At 42.0% G+C, this 24,588-nt stretch overlaps 1 protein-coding gene across 1 annotated transcript in view; it reads left to right on the plus strand.

Moving 5' to 3' along the window:
* The window catches only part of WAS (WASP actin nucleation promoting factor), a 45,487-nt gene that overhangs the window by 16,676 nt on the left and 4,223 nt on the right, over positions 1-24,588 (plus strand). Inside the window, exons 4-10 of the mRNA XM_073600005.1 lie at positions 660-756; positions 3,524-3,565; positions 3,642-3,692; positions 3,941-4,124; positions 5,178-5,220; positions 6,134-6,287; positions 6,815-7,206. Of these exons, the coding sequence (XP_073456106.1) occupies positions 660-756; positions 3,524-3,565; positions 3,642-3,692; positions 3,941-4,124; positions 5,178-5,220; positions 6,134-6,287; positions 6,815-7,206 (963 nt within the window). The remainder of the gene's footprint in view (positions 1-659; positions 757-3,523; positions 3,566-3,641; positions 3,693-3,940; positions 4,125-5,177; positions 5,221-6,133; positions 6,288-6,814; positions 7,207-24,588) is intronic.

Consider the following 24,588-nt stretch of genomic DNA (forward strand, 5'->3'; position numbering starts at 1 on the left):
AAAGAAAACAGGATCAAATAGCCTCTTTACACAATGCAGAGCAATAACCCCTTAGGTTCCACAGTGAGTATAACAAGCATGCTTTACTGCATATACAGGCTGATTTTACTGTTGTGGGTTTAGTAACACTTTAAACATCATACCAATGCATGATCAGTGAATAAAAACTCTGCACCTTGTTCAAATATCATTAACGTTGACCTGTCCTTGTATCTCTATTCAAGAGCTACGGCCTCCAGCAAAATCTTTATATCTGACACACTTCCCGGTGTATCAGAATCCCGGTTTTGCGAAAGTAGGCTGTGGTCCCATCCACCTGCCCCTGTGTCACTATAGGACACAGTGGGATTGATTTATTGAGGGCAAATAGACTCCCAGAAATTAGTAAATGAGGTGAAGCTCTGCTGACTTCCATTCATCCAATCACATGCAAGCAAAAATGCTTTATTTTCCTTGCACATGACTGGGTAATATTTGCAAAGTGAAATTTCACGATATTCACTAAGTTCTGGGGTCAATTCCCTCGCAAAGTTCAACTCCCCTTAAAAAGTGAACAGATAATTTGTCTTTATTAAATCAACCCCAGTCTGTCTGCAGAGGGAAGACTGAATTAGTTGTCGCAATGCATAAACCTTTTACCCTTTGCATCCTATCTGCAGGACTGCCAGGCTGGACTTAATTTTGCAAATGAGGAAGAAGCTGACGCATTTCACTCTGTCGTGGAGGAGAAGTTACAAAAACGGCAGCACAGACAAGGTACAAAGATAAGACAGCCACCCAGTGGCGGTGCATCCATAAGGGCGCATGGGCGCCGCCCCTTCTCTCCTGCCACCCCCTCTAGCACCAATAGATAGATTCATGCATTGCATCATGCATTGCATCTATGGCCACTGCTGCCACCCCCTATTCAAGCGCCCGGACCCTTTTCGGGCACAGGGTGCCTGAAATACAGCGGTGGGGGGTGTTTTTGAAGCACCTGATTAGAGCCATAGGGCGCTCGCAGGTCACTCAATTGTGTTAGAAAAGCGAATGAATATTCGCTTTCCTAACCCTAAACCGCCTCTCCACCAATCAGGTGCTCGGATCTGTTACCCGTCACCTGATTGGCTGAAACGACAGGTGCTGTGATTGGACGCCAGGCGTCCAATCATAGCAGAGGACGGGAAGAGAGGACGAGAGAAGACATCGAGGAGCTGTCCCACCAAGACAGGTAAGTGCAGACGGCAGGCCGGCGGGGGGCACACTGGCAGCATTCGATAAGGCACAGTGGCTGCGTTTGATGGGGCACAGTGGAAGCAATTGATGGGCACAGTGGCGGCAATTGATGGGCACAGTGGCTGCGTTTGATGGCACAGTGGCTGCATTTTATGGGGCACAGTGGCTGCATTTTATGGGGCACAGTGGCTGCGTTTTATGGGGCACAGTGGCTGCATTTTATGGGGCACAGTGGCTGCGTTTGATGGGCACAGTGGAAGCAATTGATGGGCACAGTGGCGGCGATTGATGGTACAGTGGCTGTGATTGATGGTACAGTGAGGCTGCAATTGAAATCTGGGGACAGACAGCTTTCAAAACTGTTTTTTTTATCTGGAGGATTACAATGAGCTCACTGTTGGAGTGAAAAACACTACTTTAAAACCTATTTTGTATTATCCCTCCCCTACACTTACCTATATCCCCTTATTGTATAAACCTGGTCCTTCTAATTTTTCTCATGTAACATGCTGCAAGCATTAAAGAGGAACTTCACACTTTCCCTTATATTTCTTCCATCCATCCCTCCTTACCTGTTACGCTGCATTCTCCTGAAAATACAAACTTACCTCCCCAGTGGATCCAGCATTGTCCTGCAGCGATCCACAGATCAGCTAGATGCCTCTTCCAGGTTCAGGCAGCTTTGCCCCAATGACGTGGGAGGCTCCGCCCCCAGTTGCTCTGTGAATGGGCACCTGCAGCCTCCTAGGATTTGTGATGGGGGTCTACCAGTGAGCTGCTGGAGCAGAACATGTTGTTCTGTCCTAGAATGGCCAGAATGTTGGTTGGAGGATGAGCTACTCAGAAAAGAATATGTAAAAAGCAAGAAATAGCCCCCCAAGAGAAATGGGGATAGAAACAGCTATTGGAAGATTTTTTTTACCTTAATGCATAGAATGCATTAAGGTTAAAATACATTATGACTTTAGAACCACTTTATAGTGGTTGTAAACCCACTTTATCATTTTCTGGCAATCCCCTGTGTTAAATAATGCAATGTCTCCAGTGTATATGCTTTAATAAAAAAAATGTCCCTGTATACCTTATTTTCGACCGCCGCTCGCATGACTGGACGCCGCTCCGTCTACCGATCTGACAGCTACAGCAGGAGGGGGCAAGAATCCCCGCTGCTGACATCAGTCGGAAGGAGAAGAGGAGAGAGGTGGCTGGTCACGTGAGCGGCGCTCGAAAATAAGGTATACAGAGGCATTTTTTTAATAAAGCATATACACTAGAGACATTGCATTATCTAACACATGGGGCATTGTCAGAAAATTATAAAGTTATTATAGCAGCAGGAGGAGAGGGACGGGCACTGTCACGAGCTGACAGGCAGGGAGGGAGGGGGGAGAGGAGGACAGAGGAGAGAGCGGATGGCAGAGGCACGTAAACTGACCACGGTGTCAGGGCTCAGCAGCCATGATATACCGTGGTCAGTTTACAGGGGGGAGGGCAGAACCAGGCAGGATCAGCCAAGTATTTCAGGTGATACAGGGGGCCAAATGACACAGCACAAGCACTGTGCTGTTATTCGTGCTTTAAAGGGACAGGATCAATTTTTTTTTTCATTTAGGGTAACAAACGCTTTAAGTCTTCAGTGAATGTTAAAGAAGAACTAAATTCTGAAATCTATGCCCAAAAATGCCAGACAGAGGGCAAAGGGCTTAGCTCCAGTTTTACCTGTGGGCTTCCTGCAGCAGATCTTTTCCCTTTATTGACTTTCCATGCCTTGTTCCACACTCTTTTTGTATGGAGGTGGCCATCTTGGTAGAAGCAGGGCTTTAATTCCTCATGTAGGAGCCTCCAGAATAAAAAACAATGAGGAGAAAATACTGATGTTACCAACTCTCACTCCAAATTACCTAAGATTAGGACACAGAAGCAGCAGTTCTTTAGGTTATCTCACACTGCAGATGTACAACTATGAGGCTGTATGCACAAGAGTGCCTAGGCACCTTCACATACCAGGAAATGCATTGCTATTTTTCAGGAGGAATTCCGGACAAAGGGTAGATTTTTCAGGGCATTGCTTAATCATAATTAACATTTCTAAATTACCCTACAACATAGCTAACCTTCACTGTTTGCGTTCAATTCCACTGTAAAGTAAAACTCCAGTAATCCTGATTGGTGTAAGACCTAGTCTGTTATCTGTTAGCACTGCTCGGACTGTATTTTCCACATTGCTGTTTGAAAAGTTTTCAATACATGAAAAGAGCAGTGCGAAGCAACCCTGAAAACTATCTAATTTTGTCTATTCTATTTGCAGACAAACGCCAGAATCTTCCACCACCTCCGCCAGTTTTAGATGGTAAGTTTGTGCTTTGCTTACTGTCTGTATGATTGTCCGGCTACATCCTAATTAATTCTATCTCTGCTACCTTCAGAAAGAAGAAGCACCTTACCCCTCCCGCCACCTCCTGGATCAGTCTCCAATGGTACATTGCAAACATATACATAAATAAGCCAATGTAGTGATCAGTGACGGAAAGTTTGTGTGATTTAAAATTATATTTTTGATCTACAGAATGAGGTTGATTAAAGAATTATGTGAATTTTACAGTCTTCTCCACAAATTTGTGACCTTTCTTTACATACAACAGTGTCATTTAAGTGCAGAAACTCACCATTTAGGTAAATTGCAGTCTGCTTTATATTTATGACAAGATAATGCATTTCGCCCCAGGTCCTCAGAGTCCACTGCACCAAATCCCATCTCCCAGCCTCAGCATGCCTGCCATCAACATCCAAAATCCAGACATCACTTCTGCCAGGTACCGGGCTCTGCCTCTTCCCTCTGAAAAGTCCAAAAGCAAAAAGGGCAAGAAGAAGTTCTCCAAAGCCGATATTGGTGCACCTAGCGGCTTCAAGTAAGTATGCATGTAGACATCTGGGTTACTGAAGTTTTTTTGTTTTTAAATTCATAGTCTTATCATAAGAACATATCGATTAAGATACTATTAAGATATTTATCAGAGCTCAGGCATAACTCAGTGGCAAGGTCTAACTATTTTAAAGCTGAACTCCAGAGAAAGTTTAAAACTACCGTTGCAGTGGAGCTTTTGTCGCACTGAATGGATAAAAGCTTGTTTTTGTCTAGAGTACCATTAAAAATCAGTTTTTCTTATGTTATCCCTTGCTCCCTCAGTACCCAGCTCTCTCCTCTTCTCTCTGGCGCTCTGGGTTGGTGGGCAGGCTCTCCACACCCTCCTTCCTATGAATGACTGCTGGTTCTGCATTGCACGTGTTGGTGTCAGAGTGTGACTGACAGACAGAGCACTGAAGAGAAGCAGCTCTGGGAGACCAGCCTAGGGCCTTGTTCACATTTGGGCGAATAGAAATCGTGGGCTAAATTGGCGCCATTATGCCCGCTTTTCCAAATTGCAGAAAAAGCGTGTGTTTGAGTGCCATTCATCCTGATGGCACTCTGACTCAAAACCAACATTCAACCCTTGCAGTGCAGGGGAAGCCCCACTGCAAGGGTAGTTAGCCTTAAAGCGAGGTTAGTTTGACAGTGTTCTTCCACTGTCCTCTCCTTGCTCCCAGTGTCTCCTGGCCAGGACACCTCTGTGGGTTTTGAGAAGGTCCGGTCCGCACCTGAGCCCAGGTCCAAGGCCCCCCCAAAGGCCACAACAGCCTAACACTCCATCTCCAGCTTCCACCCAAAACTCTCCTCCCCAGCTGGGCTGACCCTGAGTTGCCCTCTGACAACCCAAGTTGGGGATTGGTAGGGCCTGTTTTAAGCCTTTCCTATTCTATGCAAAGCTAAAGAAATATTGGACTGGAATGACACTTTCACAATAAAATGATGTTTGCGTATTTGAGTATTGTTATACCCCAGAAAAAAATGTTGTTTTTTTTTGTCTTCTATGTCTAATGCTAATTTTCTATGTTTTCTCAATCAAACTGTTTGACATTTACAGGCATGTGAGTCACATTGGTTGGGATCCTAATAATGGTTTTGATGTAAGTAATGTATATACAGCACTATAGACCCGTATAACAAAATAAGAACACACAATAAAGTTTCCACTGAAATACCCACACAGGAAGCAAGAGGAAATCTTCCAAATGCAGCCATAGATTGCTTAAAAAAAAACAAAAAAAACAAAACTGAAATAATTTCTAAACATTCCCCTCTATATCCAAAAACTACAAAAAAAAAATTGTGTGGAGTCAAGCTTTAGCATCATATTTTATAGTCCCTGAGCAGCATATTTAAAGGGTAACTCCACTTTCATGCGAATAAAAAAACATAATATTATAGTATATACAATTGCGACACAAGTCATATTGTAATTGAATGTTATTAAAAATTCCAATGCAATATGGCTACCTGGAAGTGTTCTATACACAGAATGTGTACAGAATGCCCACCAGAAACACCATTTCCTACTTGTGTGATTGGTTATACTTACTTTCCAAGAAGTCTTCACTAAGGTACAAGTCAGATTTCAGGAATTCCCTGCAACAAAAATGTCAGTTTTGGTGAGATACTCCCAATAAGAAATCACATCTAAAGGGATGCAGACCCTGTAATTTACCTCATTAGAGCCATGCAGGTGCAGCATCTGGCTGATAATTATGAAACCCCATCCCATTAGATTCACTTTGCACATGGGCATAAACAAACACACAGCTATATCTTCAGAATAACAACAGGTAGGAATCTGCAACAAAGTTTGTTAAAATCCTTGCAATGTACAGTACATAGATCACACAGAGGGGAATGTGGAGTTACTCCTTAAAGAGCTTCATTACAACTGCCCACTGTGCCAATTGCCCTTTTTCTCTTCCTTCCTCTACTCACCCCTTATTCAGTGAGCCTTTTATAAGCATACAGCTCCTCAGAGTCACAAATATTTCTACTTCCTTTAAGGTGAATGCTCTGGACCCAGAACTGCTGAACCTCTTTTCTAAAGCAGGAATCAGCGAAGCACAATTGAAGGATGCAGAGACATCCAAACTAATCTACGACTTTATTGAGCAGCATGGTGGAGTTGAAGCTGTGAAGCAGGAGATGAGACAGGGAGGTGAGACCAAATAACATATGTCCAAGTCCAAGTTACACTTCTTGAGAGATGGGGGGGGGGTTAAAAAATGGCCTCTGGTGGTATCCGCCACTGACACTGCCCTGGCTTTAAATGTGTAAAGTAAAATAAGTACATCCACTATAATGACCAATTACCTATTCACTGCTCTAACAGCTCCTTCAGGTATTAGCAAATGGGTTACATAAGAGGAATGCTGGGGTGGCCAAATAAAAAAAGGTTTCTTTATTATGCTTTACCAAATCTGCTGTCAGTCATCTTGACACATTACCAGGGCCACACAGGCAGTAAATCTATCAGGGGGTTTAAAGTGATAGATTCACCTTAGAGAGCAGGAGTCTCCAAACTTTCTAAACAGAGGGCCAGTTTCCTGTCCTTCAGATTTTGGAGGGGGGGGGGATAGTGCCCCAAGAGCCAGGTAAAAGCATGCAAAGGGCCGCATCTGGCTCCCAGGACACAGTTTGGAAAACACTGTTAGAGACTAATGATTCTATGTTCTTTCTCTACAGATGTAACAGATTCTGCTCCTCCCCCTCCACCTTCCCGCCATGCTCCACTGCCACCTCCACCATCACAAGGAAGAAGTAGAACTGGTCCCTTGCCTCCTCCACCAAACAGGTCAACTGCTCCTCCACCACCTCCTCCAACTCGTGTCACTCCTCCACCACCTTCTGGCTCACCAAGAGTACCTCCACCACCTCGAGGGAGTCCCAATCCACCTGCTCCCCCGCCTCCACCACCTCCACCGGCAGTTCCATCACCACAGATCAGTGGTGGTCCTCCACCTCTGCCACCTCCTGGATTAGTAAGTCCAATGGCAAGTCCAGTGGCGATGCCCTCCATCCCTTCTGGTAGAGGGGCACTTCTGGACCAGATAAGGCAAGGGAAGCAGCTGAACAAGGTAAGGAGAGGCTTCTCATTGCGCTACAGGTAGAAAGCATATTTAATACATTGACCTGTGCCACTACATTCTTTATTCAGTAACCATCAGAATTTTTATTTTTATGTACTTCCTAAATCTGCAGATAATTACAGACATAGAGCACAGCATTAACTGGCCATTAGACAGGATCACATTACAATTCTATCACACTAATAATAACACATGACCAGAGCACTGGACACAGTGGAGGATTATAATGACACAATCAGTGGCTAACTAGTGGACTAAGCCTCTAGTGTAGCCCATAGGGATACTACCCTTTGGTGCTGTTCATAGTAGGTGCGAATCTTTCGAATTTTCTTTCAAATCGATTTAAGCATTAGCAGCCTTCATAATTCACTGGGTGCATTTTTCCTGTAAGATAATCAAAGCTTAACACGGAATATGCATGGTTATTTCTGATACCTGGAAGCCTAGTTTCAAAGTTATTTGCCACCATTGCATTTGAAATTTACAAATAGTTTTTTTGCAGCAAGAAGACTAATAATGTTTAGGCTGTATTCACTCGGGCATATTTAAGTGTACACCCACACAAGGGCCATGTTTGCCCTCACGGAGATGCACAGATGTTCCATGCATCCCTGTGCAGGCAGTCCCATTCATGACATTTGGGACGCAATGGCTGCATGGACACAGCCACTGTAACCAATCTGATAGCGGTTGGGCAACTGTGTATCTCTGTGCAAAGACGGACCTCACACGGTGTATATTTAAGTACGCCTTAGAGAACTTTCTTTTGTACAAAAAAGGTGGTTCACAAATCTAGTAAGCCCTGTTTTATGTGAATGTAGCGCTACTCCTGTAGAAGCCACAGGGATTACTTGTCCAGGTCTACCCAATCTCAGAACCGCAGCCAGACACACAACAGGCTCATTCACTCTTTCTCCAAAGACCAGTCTAGGGGATGTTGTTTTTGTTGTTTTTATTTTTGGAGAACTTGAATAGGGGTGAGGGTAGTGGTGGGATACTCCAAGAATGAAAACTATGTACGCTGAGGACTTAGGACTTAAGGACTTCCTTCTTTAAGTATTAATAGAACAAGTAGAGTAAAATCTTTTCTCTTTAGTCAACACTATCTGGACAGCGCTCTTCTGGACACCAGTGTCCCATTTAATAGACCCACAGCTGACTATAACTAGGCACCAGAGGGATAGCTAGAGCACAAGGTCCCCAAGATCTTCCCAATGTCTGTACCCACAAGGCCCAAGGACAGATGGATTCCTCCTTCCAATCTTCGAAGTGATGCCCTCCAGTGATGCCAGTCAAATCTATGGCAGACAGCTACCCCAGGTGAGCTTCTTCTAAGCACCTGGGTCTCTTCTTTCCTCCATCAAGGTGGCCTACCTGAGGCCTCCACGTGGCAGCCTGTGCCTGAGAGGGCAGTGTGCCCCTCTCAGGCTGGATTCCTCTACTCTGGGACAGGACCTAGAGCTCAGTGTGTTCACTGAATAAATACATTCTTTCAGCATGCCATCAGAGCCTGCCTCTCTGGATAGGCTGGGGCGGTATACATATTCAAGCTACCATCTGCATAGCTTCACACCTACTATCCAGAAACTTCTCAAGTCTCATGTATACAGAGGAAGCTATAGACCAGACTGGCAGTAGCTGAACACACCGAGCAGACCTCACTAGCAGATTGCAGCTTCACTGATTACAAGAGCAGAATATGCTTTTGCCTGTCAAACCAAATAAGCCACACTGACTACAGTGAGGCAACTAAATTTTCCTATCAAAACACAAAAGTCTAACTTATCTAATTCCTAGCACCTACCTAGGAGGGTGCTACATGAACATAAAGGTAACCTGATTATTATAAGTGCTGGCTGGGGTTTAGCTATCTATCTATTCTAGAATTAAAAAAACACTTTGATAGAGGTCCTGGTCTCATGCGGTCACTTCTTCCTGTGAACACAACTTCAAAACAATACGCTGGGCCTAATAAGTATTGTGAAGGAATGTCTCAGTGTTGCCTTTGTTATACAGTAGATTGAGATGTGTATGTGTGAGAGATGGCTTAGGAGACATGGAGGATACATGTTTCATATCACTAATTCTGCATTTTCTACCTGAACAGAACGTATACAGTACATGGATGTGTAGAGACATTGCCAGAGGCGTAACTAGAACCTTCAGGGCCTTAGTGCAAGAAACCATGATGGGCCCCCCTTCCATCTGAGGCTTTCCAATTTTGGTAGGGTGTCCATGGAAATCATCCCAGAACCCTGCCTCCCGCATCAGCTGATCACATGTAAACAGACTTGCTGGTTATCTGCAGCCGTTTCCTCCCACGCTGTGTCTGTGTGAGGAAAGGACTGCCGTTAACCGTCAAGAATGTCAATAAATTGTTCACACTGATAATCAGTGCCCCAATCATCAGTGCCATCAATCGGTGCTAATCAATGCCACCTATTAGTGCCCATCAGTGCCTATCAATTCCGCCTACAAGTGTTACCTATCAGTGCTCATTAATGCCGCCTATTAGTGCCCATAAATTCTGCCTATCAGCACCACCTATCGGTGCTCATTAATGCCACCTAACAACATTCATCAGTGCCACCTATCAGTGCTCTTTAATGCTGCCCATCAGTGCCATCTATCAGTGCTCATCAATACTGCCTAAGTTCTGCCTATCAGTGTTCCTCAGTGCCCATCAGTGCTCATCAATGCCCATCAGTGCCACCTATACCACCTATCAGTGCAGCCTATCAGTGCACATTAGTGTCTCCTATCAGTGCTCATCAATGCAGCCTATCTGTGCCCATTAGTGCCTCCCATCAGTGCCCATCAATGCCTCCTATCAGTGCCCCATCAGTGCCCATCAGTACCTCTTATCAGTGCCCATCAATGCCTCCTATCAGTGCTCATCAGTGCCTCCTACCAATGCCCATCAGTGCCTCCTATCAGTGCCCATCAGTGCCTTCTATCAGTACCTTCTCTCAGTGCTCATTAGTGAATCCTATCAGTGCCCATCAGTGCCTCTTATCAGTGTCTCCCATCAGTGCCTCTTATCAGTGCCGATCAGTGCCTCTTAACAGTGCCCATCAGTGTCTTCTATCAGTGCCAATCATTGAATCCTATCCGTGCCATCTTCCTTCTCAAGACAGCACGGCTCTGAGCGGAGAGTCCGTCTCTCATGGAACAGCAGCACAGAGCCGGCATTGACAGTTCTATCTCCCCCGTCGTCCATCCTCTCTCGCTCCCCCTTTCCCACATTCCCTCTCCTGTGTGTGCTCCACAGGCAGTCAAGTGCGAAGCTAACAAGCTCACATCTCCCGCGGAGCACACACAGGAGAGGGGAGGGGGGAGAAGGGGGAGCAGATCAGCTGTGAGCTGTGTCCTCTGTCATCCCATGCGAGAGAGGACGGACGGAGGGGGAGATAGAACTGTCAATGCCAGTTCTGTGCTACTGTTCCATGAGAGACATGCTCTCCACTCAGAGCCATGCGAATAGCAACCCCGCTGGGGCCCCCCGACAGTGACGGAGTGCCAGGGCCCCATCGCAAGTGCGACTGTTGCGACCCTGGTAATTCCGCCACTGCACTCTTGTCTCTCATGCCCTATTACCATCTTCTCTCTCTATCTCTTACATACTGTAACTAATATGAATATTTTTCAACAAATACACCTCCTTCTGGATATAACTAGAAAACCCATTTTCAAAGACCTCGGGCTCCACTTGTAAAGCAGCTGTGTGGCCTTATTTAAAAAAAAAGTCATTGTGCTTTACAAATGTTCATTTTATGATTGGGATATAAAATGCATTTTTGGTATATGTTCCTTTTATGAATGGGATATAACAAGAATTTTGTGTATATATTTTGGTATCCGCTCTTCATTTTAAATTGGTCCCCTAGAGCCACCCTAAATACAGGCAGCTTAATTTTGTATGCAAATGATGACTTTTCATATTAAACTAAACCTGGCTCCAGCTCTTTTGCCCCTAATATAGTCGTAAATTGTATAGTTAACCACTTCCTGCCTGCCATAAAGCAGAATGACCACTGGAAAGTGGTTAAGTTATCCTGACGTAGGCTCTCCGACGAGCTCGCGCGCAGAAGCGAATGCATACGTGAGTAGCGCCTGCATATGAAAACGGTGGTCAAACCACACGTTAGATATCGCCGCAATTGTTAGAGCGAGAGCAATAATTCTAGCCCTAAACCTCCTCTGTAACTCAAAACATGCAACCTGTAGAATTTTTTAAATGTCGCCTATGGAGATTTTTAAGGGTAAAAGTTTGACGCCATTCCACGAGCGGGCGCAATTTTGAAGCATGACATGTTGGGCATCAATTTACTTGCCGTAACATTATCTTTCACAATATAAAAAAAAATTGGGCTAACTTTACTGTTGTCTTATTTTTTATTAAAAAAAGTGAATTTTTTCCAAAAATAGTGCGCTTGTAAGACCGCTGCGCAAATACGGTGTGAAAAAAAGTATTGCAATGACCGCCATTTTATTCTCTAGGGTGTTAGAAAAAAAAATATATAATGTTTGGGGGTTCTAAGTAATTTTCTAGCAAACAAAACTCTTTTAAACTTGTAAACATCAAAATCTCAAAACGAGGCTAGTCCTACAACTTTATACCATCCTATCTGTTTAATAATCCTATGTGCCCATGTCTGTGTTTTATAAAAATAAGCCGTTCTTTATCAGTTTTCAGAGCGCCGATCGCCGCTCACGTGACCCGCCGCCTCTCTCCTCTCCCCGTCTGACAGCTGCAGCGGGCCTGGCCAGGGATTCCCCGCTGACGTCAGTCCGAGGGGGAGGAGGAGAGGAGGAGAGAGACGGTGGGTCACGTGAGCGGTGATCGACGCTCCGAAAACTGGTAAAGAACGGCTTATTTTTATAAAACACAGGCACATAGGATTATTAAACAGACAGGATGGTATAAAGTTTAAATGTAACTTCAACAGCAAGAGGGGAGAGGGGGCGGGCACTGACACAGGAACAGACAGGCAGGGAGGGAGGGGGGAGAGAGGACAGAGGAGGACAGAAGAGCTGCGCATGATGGAGGCACGTAAACTGACCACTGTGTCAGGGCTCAGCAGTCATGATAAACCATGATCAGTTTACAGAGGGGAGGACATAGCCAGGCAGGATCAGCCAGGGCCATATTACACAGCACAAGTACTGTGCTGTATAACATGCTTTAGGAGAACAGGATCAATATTTTTTGTTTTTTAGGTTAACAAACGCTTTAACTAAGCAACGACCCCAATCCCTAAAACCAGCAAAGCTACATGCAAGATACAATATATATATATATATATATATATATATATATATATATATATATATATATATATATATATATATATATATATATACAAATAAATAAATACAGTGTCATTTGTAGAATCACATAACAAACAACGTTGTGAATATAACTTATCACAGTACCATGTGAAAAAGTTCTTAAAGTGGTTGTAAACTCAGAAGGTTTTTTTATTTTAACCACTTGCCCACTGGGCACTTAAAGGAGTTGTAAAGGCAGAAGGTTTTTTATCTTAATGCATTATATGCATTAAGATAAAAAAACCTTTTGTGTGTAGCAGCCTCCCCAGCACTCCCTTGCACCCTGAGCCCCTTCTCTCTCCAGCGAGGTTCACGAGTCCCTCGGCTGTCCGGGACACTCCTCCTGATTGGCTGAGACACAGCAGCGGCGCCATTGGCTCCCGCTGCTGTCAATCAAAGTTGGTCAGCCAATTAGGAGAGAAAAGGGGTGGGGCCAGGTCGGGGCTCCATGTCTGAATGGATACTCGGAGCTCTGACTCGGCTCGGGTACCCCCATAGCAAGCTGCTGGCTGAGGGGGCAATCGATAGGAGCGAGGGGCCAGGAGCAGCAAAGAGGGACCCGAGAAGAGGAGGATCCGGGCTGCTCTGTGCAAAACCAACTGCAAAGATGAGGTAAGTATAACATGTTTGTTATTTTTTTGTTTTTTTTTCCTTGTCAAAAGAAGTTTATTGAGTATACAATGTTATAAAGATACATAAAGATACATAAAGTAAGTTTACAAGGATCTATAAAGTAAGCTCATTGTTTTACAGTAGGGTTTATATAGGTAAATATCATGAAATTTCAAATATTAAACATTGGGTTCACGTAAACCTAAATTAAAGATATATATAATTTCCTTAGTTACTTTTGTAGGTATTTAAATGATTTATACCTACTATACATATTGTTTACAAGTAGAGTGTATATAGGTCAAATAAATTCTGATAATGAGCTTTAATCGTAAGGTGGAGAAAAGGAAAGAGAAAGAAGAAAAAGGGTTGAAAGGTAGAGGTATGGTCCACAAGGTTGTCCCGCTCGTCAGTTTATTATTCTTTTTAGTTCTCTTTGAAGCCTTAGAATGGGTGTCTCTGTAAGTCATTTAATCTGTTACCATGGCAACAGGACAGAGTCATTGAAATTTGACAGGAACTGTTGTTTTATCCAAGGATGCCAAAGTTTTTCAAATTTTGGAATTTGATTTTGATCGATGGCTACCATCTTAGCATGGGACATTGTATTATTCATTCTGTGAATTGTTTCTGCTAGTACCAATGTAGGAGATTTCCATGCCTTGGCCACTGTTTGTTTTGCAGCCGTTATTAGTTGGATCATAAGTTTGAATTGAGAGAGTGTTAACCATTCCGGTTTTAGATTAAGTAAAGTTAAATATGGATCTGGTTGAATTATTTTTTTAAATATTTTAGATGCAATCACGAAGACTTCCTTCCAGAAGGTTTGGATTACTGGGCACATCCACCATATGTGTAAATATGTGCCTATTTCTGGGCATCCTCGAAAACAAAGAGTTGAGGTATTAGGTGAATATTTTGCCACTCTAGTGGGTACAAGGTACCAGCGAGTTAGGACTTTATAATTTGTCTCCAGTGCTAAGATGTTGGGTGAAGATGACTTAGATGTGAGCCATATATTAGACCAGTCCGTGTCTTCTAAAGTTCGTCCCAGGTCCTCCTCCCACCTCTGAACGTAAGAGGGTCTATTAAGATTTGCTACTCCATATAATTGATTATAAAGTGATGAAATTGTACTTTTAGCAAATGGATCTTTTGTACAGATTGATTCAAAAATGGATAGTTGGGATAATGGTGTATCCCCCTTTAGGAATGGTGTATAGAAATTTTTGATTTGGAGATATCTAAATATCTCAGAGTTTGGTAGATCATATTTTTCTCTAAGCGATGGGAATGAAAGGAATGATTTAGATGCTATGAAGTCATTTAGCGTCTGAATGCCTGATGTTGTCCAAGCTTTAAAAGAATTTGGGTAGATCCATGCCGGATAAAAGGCCGGATTTCTGATAAAAGAAAGGACAGGATTGTGTGGAGATTGTAACTGATATTTGTTTTTTAGTTTATCCCAGAGAGATAAGAAGTGTTTAGTTATGGGATTATGAATTTTAAAGCGGTCTTTAGGATCAAGCCATAATAAATTTGATATTAATAGAGGGTCATTTTCTGAAGCCTCTATAAATACCCATAATGGGATTTCCTGTTTTGCATGGTATTTGGACAGACTGGCCAAATGTGCTGCTCTGTAGTAGTTAGTAAAATTAGGGTATCCCAGGCCTCCTTTATTTTTGGGAAGATGTAGTGTGTGTATAGGTATACGTGGTTTAGAAGAGCCCCATATAAACGAAGTTGCTCTTTTTTGTACTATTCTCAAAAAATAGGAAGGAATTGGAATAGGGAGGACTCTGAATAGATAAAGCAATTTGGGTAGAATAGTCATTTTGATTGCATTAATCTTCCCTATCCAGGATAAAGGAAGTTGCGACCATTGTTTTATTAGATTTGTGATCTGTCTTAATACAGGAGGATAATTGGTTGAGAATAAGTCAGAATGAGATGCTGTTAAATGAATTCCAAGATATGGGATTGATTTTTCTGCCCATGTGAATGGGAGTGCAGCCCTAGCCGGGATCAATTCCATGTTTGTGAGTGAAATATTAAGCACTAGGCATTTCTTAGGATTAATCATAAGGCCGGATAGGGCTGCAAATCCATCAAGAGCTGGTATTAAGTTAGGACCAGAGACCTGTGGTGATGATAGAAAAAGTAATATATCGTCTGCAAATATACATAATTTGTGTGTAATACCTCCTACTTCAATGCCAGTTATAGTTTGGTTTGTTCTGATGTATTGGGCCATGGGTTCGAGTATAAGGGCAAATAATAAGGGAGATAGTGGGCAACCCTGTCGGGTACCTCTTTCGATATTAAAGGCTTCAGATTTGTATCCAGCATATTTTATATAGGCTTTGGGTTTATTATATAATGCTTTGATCCATGTTAAAAAGTGGGGTCCAAAACCCCATTTTTGTAATGAATATTGCATATATTGCCAGGATACTGTGTCAAATGCCCTCTTAATATCGAGAGATAGAAAACATAAAGGGATTTTCCGTTTTTTAGCAATATGTGCCAATAACACTGCCCTGCGTATATTATCGCCTGCCTGTCTATTTGGCATGAAGCCTACTTGATCTCTATGTATTAATTTTCCTATAATGCTATTGAGGCGTTTTGCTATTATTTTTGCTAATAATTTAATATCGAGGTTTAACAGAGAGATAGGCCGATAATTCACACAGGAAGTATCATCAGAAAGGGGTTTTGGGATCATACAAACAATTGCCATTAGTGTTTCTTGCCGAAAAGAATGTCCATCTAGAAGTTTGTTAAAAGTTTCAGTGAGAATGGGAGAGAGTATTTCTGAGAATGTTTTATAGTATAAAGCCGAGTAGCCGTCTGGGCCTGGTCTTTTGTTAAGTTTTAGGTCTTTTATGGCGTTAGCAACTTCATCTATAGTTATAGGCTCATCCAAACTGCTTTTTTGATTCTGCGATAACTCAGGTAAGGTTATTTTTGAGAAGAAGGATTCAGCTTCTGTAGGATTAAATTCATTGTTTGTCTTGTATAAAGTTGCGAGATGTGAGTGAAATTTATGGACTATTTTAACTGGATTACAAGTGTAAACATTTTTTGATAATTTCAAACGTATTGGTTTGAAAGATTTGTTAGTTGAATTTAATGCCCGAGCCAAATATGTACCTGGTTTGTTTGTATTCATGTAGAAATTGTGTTTGGAGCGTTTGAGGGATTTATCAACTGACTCAGTGAGAAATAGATTGTATTCCAATCTAGATTTTTCCAGATGAGATTTTGTACTCTGAGATGGATTATCTTGAAATGATATGTAGGCTGCATTAAAATTGAGTTCTAGTTTTTTTGCTAGATTTTTGCGTTCCCGTTTAAATAGTGCCATTTGTATTTGTATTGTACCACGCAAGACAGGCTTATGAGCTTCCCACAGTGTTATTGGGGAGATGTCTGTTGTATTATTAATTGATATGTATTCCTTTAAAGCTTGTTCAATGGCCATCTGATGTAGTGGGTGTTTGAGCATTATGTCCGGTAAGTACCACGTTGGGTCATGCGCTTTTGGTATGGCTGATTCTATAGTAGTGTATACTGCATTATGGTCAGACCACGGAATCGGAATTATATCTGATGCAATAATTTCTGGTATCATTCCTATTGTTAGAAAAATATGATCTATTCTGGTGAAGGTTTGATGAGGGTGCGAGAAATAAGTGAATTTCTTTTTCATTGGGTTACTTTCTCTCCACGAATCTACCAGATTGTATTTGGAAAGAAGTTGAGAAAAAGGTAATCTAGAGGTTATTTTGGATGGTGTAAAAGGTGATTTATCTAGAAATGGGAGGAGGACCTGGTTCGAATCCCCACACATTATCACTGTTCCTATTTTGTGTGTATTAATCACTTGTAATATATGTGAGAGGAATGGTGTAGGTTGTTTGTTAGGAGCGTAGTAGGAAATCACAGTGATTGCTGTATCCATTATATAACCCATGAGTATCAGGTATCTACCTTCTGGGTCTTTAATTTCTGATGATAAGGTGAATGGTGTGGATCGGTGAAATGCAATTAGAGTTCCCCTTTGCTTGGTACAGGCAGAAGCCATGTAAATTTGTTGAAAAAAAGGAGAAATATATTTTGGAGTAGAATCTTTGGTGAAGTGTGTTTCTTGGAGGCATACTATGTGAGCCTTCTTGTTATGGAAAGTACGGAAGGCTTTGGTCCTTTTTTGAGGGACATTTATTCCCTGAACATTCAGGGAAAGTATATTCAGTGGTGCCATGGCAATAGATCAAATAGTTTTGACTTACTTTTTGTTGTGCAGAGCTGGCTGCGCAGATCAACCTGTGTGGACTGAAGAGATGAATAGATAGAAAAGAAACCAGTGAATTCTGGAGTAAAGAGTAAACAAAAAACATATGAAATTAGATGATACATTGTATAAATTATTTTTTGCAAGTAATCACAATTTACCCGTGAAAGAGAATAAATATCTCTCTCAGGGGAATAAGTGCCTTCGTCACACTCCCACATAATATGGTTGGGAGAATGAGGAGGGCTAATGGGGGTACACGGATCTTCCGCTTACAGGAGAGAAGTGCTATGTCAAAAGACATCAAAATGATGTTTCATTAATTGGAGTGCAGAATATAGTTTTTGTTGAAATTATTTATTCCAGGGTGGTTGTATATGGTTAGTCTTGCCCTAGCCTAAATAATTCAGTTAGAAAGGTACTGTTAATAACTTTGGTATTGATGAAGATAGTTTGAATTATTTTGGGATTTTAACCCTTTTAGAGTAAACAATTACATATTTTATTCATATGCAACTGTTTAGATATGTTAACTCATAAAATCGAGGTTGTATTGCTTCAGATTAGAATAAACAAAAACATAATTCTAGGAACTAGTTAGGTAATAACATATTTGTTTTAAGAAAAGAAAGAAAAAGCTTCCATTACTTCTGGATTATTGAACATATTTGTCCTAAAAAGTAATAAATCTATTGTTATTACCTGATAATATATAACTGAACAAGAATTTCCTTATTTCACTTATATATTCTAAGGCTATATGAATCAGAAGTAATAAGAAATATAACTGGAATGTAACATGATCCCGCACAGTGTGTGACTATCAGAATGCAGTCACATTCAGTTATAAATACAGGTTTTTTATAGAGAACCATCTCTTAGTATAATAAATGAAGAGATATCAGGAATTAGGATGTCAGTCCATTGAATCTTCTTGGTCCATGGATGATGTGGCATAACGGCCTCTTTTGTGAGAATGATGATTCCCATTTTGTTCTGAAATTTTCTGGGTGCTGCCTGAAGGTGAAGATGACGCCATTCTTCTGCGTGTGGGAGTGTTGCTGCTTGTGGGTTCTGTCAGATTTAATTTTAAAAGGGTTTGTTGTAGTTCATCTGCTGATCTGCTTCTGTAAATTGTACCTTGGTAGTTAAATCTGACTGAAAAGGGGAAGCCCCACTGATACATAATGTTGTGGCGTTGCAGTTCCATTAGTTGGGGTTTCATGGATCGTCTTTTAGTAATAGTAAGTTGGGATAGGTCAGCAAAAATTTGATAATTGTGTCCTTGAAAATTAAGTTCCTTTTTTTCTCTTGCAGCAATTAGTATTTGCTCTTTCGTTCTGTAATAATGAAATTTTGTGATTATATCACGTGGGGGTCCATCTTTCTTTTTGGCTGTGAGGGCTCTGTGTACTCTGTCCAGTTCTAAACGTTCAATAGGGATATCTGGCTTTAGTTCTTGTAATAGAGCAGTAATAGTAGATTGCAGGTCTGTCACAGTTTCAGGTATTCCCCTTATGCGCAAGTTTGAACGTCTGGCTCTATTTTCGTAATCTTCGAGCTTAGTTTGAAGTATTAAATTCTCTTTTTTTAATTGTTCCAATTCTGTTATATTTTCTTGGGTTGTAATTTCAATTTCATCCATTTTTATTTCTAAGGCTGCGGTGCGGTTTCCCAGCTCTCTTGTTTCTTTGGTTAGGCTTTTTGTTATTTGGTCTGAGGTTTGTTTTAAAGCCTTATGAAGCATCTTTTCAAATTGTAATAATATTACTGGGGATACTGAGGAGGCTTGTGGAGAAGTTTGTGAGAGGATTTGTTCTGTATCTGACTCAAATGGAGAGTCTTGCTGTGACATTTTCTGTCTGTGAGAGCGCCCTGATGCTGTATCTTGTGAGGTGACTGGAGCTGCTTCAGCTGCAGTGAGTGCCTGTGAGTTCTTTGTGAGGTGATTTTTATTTCTGCCACGGTTTCCTCCCAGTACCATATTTCCTGCCCAAACTTTCACAGTTTGTTCCCTGGGGCAAAAAGGTTCAAATGGATACCTTTTGAGCCTGCAGGCTCCGCTTTGTCCTTCTCTTCTCTCCTCAGCGGTGTGGAGCTCTAACAATGCATGTCTGCTCTGCTAGGCTCCGCCTCCTGCCCCCCTTTTTGTTTTTTTTTCAAAAACAACACTTTACAATCACTTTAAACCCCCTTCCTAACCAGGCCAATTTTCAGCTTTCAGTGCTCTGACATTTTGAATGACAATTACTCAGTCATGCTACACTGTACCCATATGAAATTTTTGTCCTTATTTTCACACAAATAGAACTTTCTTTTGGTGGTATTTAATCACCACTGGGTTTTTTATTTTTTTGCACTATATAAGGAAAAAAGACCGAAAACTTTGTAAAAAAATTGTTTTTTCTTCGTTTCTGTTATAACATTTTGCAAATTTGGTAATTTTTCTTCATAAATTTTGCCCAAAATTTTTACTGCTACATAACTTTGGTAAAAATAACCAAAATAAGTATATATTATTTGGTCGGTGTGAAAGTTATAGAGTCTACAAGCTATAGTGCCAATCACTGAAAATTGATCACACCTGATGTACTGACGGCCTCATTTCGCCTTGGTTCCCACTGGAGCATTTTGACATGCGATTTGACATGCAATTGCTGTCAATGGCACCGTCCTAATTGCGGAGCTGCACTGATTTCAAAAAGTAGTTTCTGTATTACTTTTTGCGATTTCGGGCTGCGATTTACATGCACCTGCACAGATGTCTCTGAAATCGCAGCCAAAATCGAGACTGACATGCGGGAGTGAAATTGTGCGAGTTCAGCTGAACTCGAACGGCTTCATTCCCACAGCTCAGTGTTAACCTGGGCTTCTTGAGACACTAACAAGCCAGGACAGTACAAATACCCCCCAAATGACACCTTTTTAGAAAGTAAACACTCCAAGGTATATGGTGAGTTTTTTGAAGTTGTCATTTTTTTCCATAGTTCTTTTCACAAAAGAACAGATGTGTTTTTCACAAAATTGTCAAATTAACAGTTTTTTTCACTCACATGGCATATGCATTCTTGCAACTACACCCCAAAACACATTCTGTACTCCTCCTGAGTATGGCGATACCACATGTGAGACTTTTTTACACAGCACACATGCAAAGGCCCAACATGTAGGGAGCACCGTCAGGTGTTCTAGGAACATAAATTACACATTTAATTTCTTGACTTCCTATACACTTTTGAAGGCCCTGGAGCACCAGGACAATGGAAACGCCCACAAAATGACCCGATTTTGGAAAGCAAACACCCCAATGTATAACCTAGGAAGCATAATGAGTCTTTTGAACATGTCATTTTTTTTCCACAAGTTTTTGGAAAATGTGGAAAGAAATTTTTTTTTTTTACACAATGGTCACTGTATAAAATATTTCTAACACATAGCATGTACATAGCAAAAATTACACCCCAAAATATATTCTGCTACTCCTCCTGAGTATGGCGATACCACATGTGTGAGACTTTTACACAGCCTGGCCACAGACAGAGGCCAACATGCAGGGAGCATCATCAGGATGAGCACTGATGTGGCATGGATGTGGCATGGATGAGCACTGATGTGGCATGGATGGGCATGGATGAGCACTGATGTGGCACAGATGAGGTATGGATTAGCATGAATAAGGCATGGATGTGGCATGGACGAGGCACGGATGAGCACTAATGTGGCATGGATGGAGCATGGATGAGGCATGGATGAGCACGGATGAGGCATGGATGGGCACGGATGAGACATAAATGGGCACGGATGACGCAGCGGGTGAAGCATGCATGGGCATGTATGAGGCACGGATGGGCATGTATGAAGCACGAATGGGCATGTTTGAGGCATGGATGGGCATGCTTGAGGCACGGATGGGCATGTTTGGGGCACAGATTGGTATGTTTGAGGCACAAATGAGGCATGTTTGAGGCACGTATTGGCATGTTTGAGGCATGTATTGGCATGTTTGAGGCTCGAAATTTACCAAACATAACCTCAAGGTAAATAGTGGCGCTGAACACACAATAATGTGAACAATACACATATGTTTTACACACCCAGTGAATAATAGTGCATAAAAAATGAACATAAATATATAAATTTTATATCCTGCTCTCAAACTTTGTGTGTCGGAAATTCCGACGGAAAAAGTCCGATGGAGCCCACACACGATCGGAATTTCACGTGTCAGTGATGTAACGCGTGGGAGGAGCTTAGGACGTTCAGTGCTGCAATACACCTGAAGGTTAACAGCAGCTGTTTCTCTATGGGAAACCTCGTCCACAGCGGCTGACTGCAATCTGCTTATTTTGCTTCTAATAGACCGGGAGTGTGTGAGTGTATCTCTTGTCCCTGTTTTGCTTATGTACTATCTAGTAAGTTCACTGCACACCTTTATCCTGCAAACCTTTATCCTGAGAGCCGAATCACCAGCAGTGTAATTGCTGAAGTGGGATGCAAGAAAAACTAAATATCCTGGTACAAACGATCTAACCCAGTGAGTCAATCAATCTGGATTAAGGGAAGGAACTGTTTAAAATTTTTTTTTTTTTTTTTTTTTACTTTCTCCCACTATTTATCTCTGCCTGGACATTGTACTCAGAGTGTCATTATTATTTTATTTATACTCACCGTCACATCACCAATTTGAAGATTTATTTTGGCAATTTTAACACATGTATTAGCACCATAATTATTAATTTATTTTATTCACATGTATGCATTTTTTATTCCTGGATTTAAGCTTAGTCGCAGCAGCATATTGTGCACTATTTATTTAAAGCGCATCAATTTTATACTTAGAACTCAGCTCATTAACATCCAAAGAAACAAATCACACTCTCATGTTCGGCAAATAGAGCATTGCACCCCTCAGGGTTGTGGATATCCCATCAATCGATCCAAGCATCCAAAGACCAATAGGAATCAATAATATGTAAAGGAAAAAGAACTCCAAATAGTGCAATAACATCAATAAAACGTAATTTATTAAAACCAAAGAGGCCTAATGGTAATACACTTACAAGAAGGCAAAATAAAAAGCTCTGTCACGAGGGCCACCTACCTGAGGTGAGACCGAAGTTGTGGGGAGGTCTCCCTTGCACCTCGGGTCCTTGAAGCCTCTGGAGATGGAGACTTGGTGGACACCTATTGGCACAGGTGCCAGGGGTGCGGAGCACTGTGCAAGCCTTAGTCCGAGATCCGAACCAAGGTCAAGTCCAGTTTGGCAACAAAGTATAAAAGGGTTAATCAGAGAAGAATGGTCGAGATCCAAGCAGGGGTCAGTTCCAATCTGGCAGCTGAGTACAAAAGGGGCAAAGAAGTAGAATGGTCAAGGTACAAATCCGAGGTCAATGGCAAGCAGCAATCAAGAGTAGTCAAATAGGTTTCCAGGTCACAACAAGTTCAGACAAGTCACACACTAGCACAGGAACAAGGGGGGACTGAAGATAATCCAGCAATTTTGCAGTGTCTGGGCTGGGCTTATATAGGGAAGTTTGAGGTCACTTCCTGTGCGCCTCCTGGGTATTTTCCTGCCTTTTTCTATCAAGTTGAGGTCACTTCCTGTGTGCCTCCTGGACATTTTCCTGCCTCTTTCCACCAGGATGAGGTCACTTCCTGGGCATTTTCCTGCCTTTTTCCATCAGGTCTTCTGCTCAGGTGTGGGTTGGCACACTGAGGCGTCTTTGGTGCATGCTCAGTTGGCACGGATTTCCTCTTGCGGTAATGCGCTATTGGTGCATGTGTAGTAAGCCCTGGACTCTTACAAGCGCATTGGTATGGTAAACAGACACCAAGTATATTCCAGTCACGGCGGACATAAGGATGGGCACCGTATCTCACCCGACCAAGAAGCCAGTACACAAGGAGCGTCACTTACGGTAATACATAAACGTCACTTGCAGTTGCCGTACAGCCACGTACCGACGCATTTCATCATTACGACTTCATCCTGGGATTGGCTGTACGGCACGGCAACAATGTTTAAATACTCCCACATATGTAAATTTCGAATAATTGCTTATTTGCCCAAAACTGAGTCCCCGCGGCAGAGATACGCTTAGCATCTGTCACAGGTTAGCAAACATACACTGTACATATGATCAAAAAACATAATAACAATTACAGTATATATCATGTCCAATAATCAAAATACACTTAGTCTAATGCAATGTATACTATATAAATGCACAATAATAACTTATAATTACGGCAAATTTTATGCTAGTGTGAGGCAAATAGTGTCGGCGGCGAGTGTACATCCAATTGGGGAAGTAGAGACACGTTTTCTATCACGTGGTGTGGTGTAAAATCACTCAATGAACTGACCTTTATCACGGATTATTTTTCCATTATTGGACATCATTTATTGTGGACTATTTATGTTTATGTTCATTTTTTATGCACTACTATTCACTGGGTGTGTAACGTGTATTGTTCACATTATTGTGTGTTCAGCGCTACTATTTACCTTGAGGTTATGTTTGGTAGTATTTGTTTATTTTCAGTATTCCTTTAAAGTGGCTGCTTTTATTATTTATATTAGGTTTCTCTGTAGCGCAGTGATAAGATCTAGGGTTGTGGCACGTTGTGAGATCTTATTTTGTATCATTATGTTTGAGGCATGGATTGGCATGTTTAAGGTACAGATGGGCATGTTTGAGGCACAGATGAGGTGTCAATTGGCACAGATCAGAGCTGTTGGCAATTCAGATCCAGCCCACAAGAGCTGCTGCACCGACTCCCTCCTCTCCTCACACACTATACCGATTGCATTTGAGGAGAAAGCTGAACCAGACATGTGCTGGTTTGTTGACAAGTGATCGCTCCGTCATTGGATGGAGTGATCACGTAGTAAAGGGTCCCCCGGTCCTTTACCCTGATCTGTGATGCGCTGGCTCTGGCAAACCATTGTACACCCTTCCAGAATTAGCCAACCACGCTGTAGCCGTCATTTAGCTATGGCGCAGTTGGCAAGTGGTTAATGCATTCTATGCATTAAGATAAAAAACCTTCTGAGCGCAGCAGCCCCCCTCAGCCCCTCTAATACTTACCTGTGCCCCATCTCGATCCAGTGATCTTGCTGTGGG

This window comes from Aquarana catesbeiana, linkage group LG09 (genome assembly GCF_042186555.1).
Source record: "Aquarana catesbeiana isolate 2022-GZ linkage group LG09, ASM4218655v1, whole genome shotgun sequence".
Lineage (NCBI taxonomy): Eukaryota > Metazoa > Chordata > Amphibia > Anura > Ranidae > Aquarana > Aquarana catesbeiana.